Source organism: Musca vetustissima, unplaced genomic scaffold (genome assembly GCF_032173495.1).
Source record: "Musca vetustissima isolate MV318-11 ecotype Yass unplaced genomic scaffold, APGP_CSIRO_Mvet_v1 utg114284, whole genome shotgun sequence".
In the NCBI taxonomy this organism is placed as follows: domain Eukaryota; kingdom Metazoa; phylum Arthropoda; class Insecta; order Diptera; family Muscidae; genus Musca; species Musca vetustissima.
Window position 1 is genome coordinate 24,268 of NW_026881478.1, and position 3,279 is coordinate 27,546.

The following is a 3,279-nucleotide window of genomic DNA, read 5'->3' on the forward strand; positions in this document are numbered from 1 at the left end:
CGGTTTTTCTGGTCGCTCCAGAGGCGGCAATTATAACCCACACATGTCGAATTTTTACATGGAGAAGGCGACTGGGCCAAATAATAAGCATGCCTGTTTTGATAAAGTCGGTTAATATTTAGCGGGTCAAATGGACCCTGACTTTTGTGTGAAAAATGACAAAATTTGTATTCTATAGCGTATATATTTACTCCTGACCAAGGGGAGTGGTTTACCTTTAAATTGATACCAATTATATTGTCGTATGTACTCGAAAGCGGGAGTTACACTTAAATATTTACAGGTGCTTACGAATTCATATATTATTTAGTAATCCATTACCACACTAACGCCGATAATTTTGTGTGATGGTCAGATAATAATATTGGGATGAAATGGACCGAAAACTTATTTTTTTTTGTTTTTTTTTTTCGAGTCGGTCTATAGGCCACTATTGAAATCCGAACATCACAACAGAACCCACGGTGAAGGGAATCTGGACAAATAATTAGAAAGGACGAATTGAATTTTAGTAATATTTGTTGATCTCTAGTCGGTCAAGAGGGTGCAAATATCGCGAAATATTGCGCATGCTCAGAACATAGAACCACAGAATGTTAGATTTTCGCGGAAGTTGTGTAAGGTATCATATGGTCGGCACCGTCCGACTATACTGCTCCGCTCACTGTTTTTTTGTTATTTTCCGAGAACACGAAATATCCGTCCATCTGTCCAAATTGTAGACAAAGTACAGACCTAAGGACGACCCTATTGAAATTCGGAAAATTTGATCAGATTTAGATATAGCTCCCTTATATTTTTCTTTCGATTTTATGTAACTTATCGACCAAAGTCCCTATACACCTTTCGATTTGCACGAAATTTGGCATAGCGTACTGAATTGATTCTAGAATGATGTGTCTTATGTTTCGTGAAAATCAGTTCAAATTTCGATATAGCTCACATATATTTTTGCCTCGAATTTAGGTTAATGGTGCACCAAAGCCTCTAAGTTTATTTTAATCTGCCTGAAATTACAAATGACGTACTGTATTAAGTTTACAATGATGTGTGCTAAGTTTCGTGAAAATTGGTTCAGAAAATCGGGTAAGATTTAGATGTAGCTCCCATATATATTTTCCTACCATTTTATGTTAATGCAGCACCAAAGCTTTTACATTTCTCTTGATTTGCAGGAAATTTCTCTTAGAGTTCTGAATTAAATCTAGAATGATGTGTTTTAAATTTCTTGAAAATCGGTTCAGATTTAGATATAGCTCCCATATATATTTTCGGACGATTTTGCAGGAAGGCATGTGTAAGAATTGATGTTTGTCGGTTCACTTATAGATAAAGATCGCATATTTATGTTCGTTCAATTTCATGTCAAAGTTCCGCCGAAAAGGCGACTTCTGTTACGATACATATGTAGACTATATCCATAGTGGTGGTGGTGTTGGCTATAATACTGCATTAATTTCTCTGAGTGTACAATTCACATTCTTGCTTTGTTCGAACAGTGTCTATGTCAAAGATTTCCAGATTGTCTGCATTATAGAACATGGAAACTGGTTTGTTACTGGTCTGCTTACAAAATTTCAATTCACATTGAATTGAAATAATCCGAATGAAAGAAAAAAATAGACTTTGCCACAAAACTCAACTACTCGACGACCATTAAATCATTCGTTACGAATACGGGTTGTGTGGCCGTCATCTTTCGAAAAAAACAACAACTAAAAAACGACAAAAAAACAACAACTAAACATGACAAGAAATAACAAGATATGCGGATGTTTGGGATCAGATTCGTTTTTTTTTCTTTTAATTTAATTTAAAATACCAAAAATAGAGACTCACTTTCATTTGAACACACATGCACACACACTCACACACATACATTTCCATTTAAATAACATAAAAACAACACTTAACGAAGACATTGATGATGGTGAGGTGATGATGGTGAGCACTAACTCTAATAGATATTACACATTTTATACATAACTATCATTAACATTTACAGGGAGGGACAGGCGGGCGGGCGGTCAGTAGGTTGGCTTTTGCTATTGATGAACCCCATCCATCATCTTCCGCTTCGAACTAATTGTTATGGTTATTGTAGACCGGTCGTATATCCAAAAAATCCAAACTTTCCTTCACCTTCTCCGTGTGATGGACGGTGTGATTGAGATTTGTGGGTGCCACATAACCCAGAGCTCGACCTCGCGGTGATATTACCAAATGGGCATAGGATTGTGAGGAACCCTGATAGGAGACCACAGAGGGCGCAGCATCAATGACCAGCGATTTCGAGGTGACCGGTTGACCCAGTGTGGTGAAGAGGACACAGCAGCACAGTAAGCCCACCAATGGTACTGTGAAATGATGCTGCTACAAATCGGTTTGGTATGAAGGTAATGTTCGTAGGAAATTTGGCCACCAAATAAAAATTAAAATTTTAAATTGTAATGAAAATGTATTGCTCCAGTCATATTAATTACATATTTATTTTCAATTTGACTTACATTGTTGTTCATGTTACTGTTGTTGGACAATTTGGTTGACTGGCTGGCTAGATGAAAGGATGGTTGGATGACTGAGTGGTTGCCTGGCTGGCTGCTTCGTTGTTTATGGTCTGAAAGAGCTCCACTCACTGAATGTTTAACGCCAATCCAAAACGAAAAAAAAAATTATTTAGTTTTTCTTATACTTTTTGTTGTTGTTGGATTTTTGTTAATGTTTAATAGCGGGTTATGGTTTTGTTTTTTTTTTGCGTTGCCATTGGAGTGGCAATTGCTAGGTTGGTTGGTTGATGTCTTGCCGGCTTGTTGATTTCGTTCACCGCTCTTAGCCAACTCAAGAGCACAGCGAACAGCTGCAGTGATCTATCTGCACTATGGGTTTGCTCGAAATTGAGTGATTTAGTTTTTCTTTTTTTGTTTTGAAAAATCTGGCAAGAAGCTAAGCTCCACTGGCGGCTTGTATGTGCACACAATTGCTCAGTTGCTTTATTTTTTTATTTATTTACGTAAACAATCAACAAAATATTACAGCAACAAAACATGCATGTGACAGAATACAAAAACAGAAATTGTTGTTGTTATGTTCACAAGCCAAAAGGTAACTTAAGAAACTTCATTCCATCAAGTTCCTCAGTCGATGGCACTCCTTCCTCCCTTCAATTTCCATTGCTGCTAAGCAATACAATCCCAGCCTACCTCCCTCCCTCCCTTCACCTTCCTCATTCAGCTTTTAAGTTGCCATTCAATAGACCCAACGAAACAATACTTGGCAATT

The 3,279-nt window shown here is 37.3% G+C and overlaps 1 protein-coding gene across 1 annotated transcript; it reads right to left on the reverse strand.

Annotated features, from left to right (window-relative positions):
• Nucleotides 1-2,080: 2,080 nt before the first annotated feature.
• LOC133327377 (uncharacterized) lies at nucleotides 2,081-2,519 on the reverse strand. Its single transcript, XM_061535937.1, has 2 exons — nucleotides 2,508-2,519; nucleotides 2,081-2,373 (listed from the first exon to the last, which is right to left on the reverse strand). The coding sequence occupies exons 1-2, from the start codon at nucleotides 2,517-2,519 to the stop codon at nucleotides 2,083-2,085; spliced, it is 303 nt and encodes a 100-aa protein (XP_061391921.1). The 3' UTR covers nucleotides 2,081-2,082.
• Between the last annotated feature and the right edge of the window lie 760 nt (nucleotides 2,520-3,279).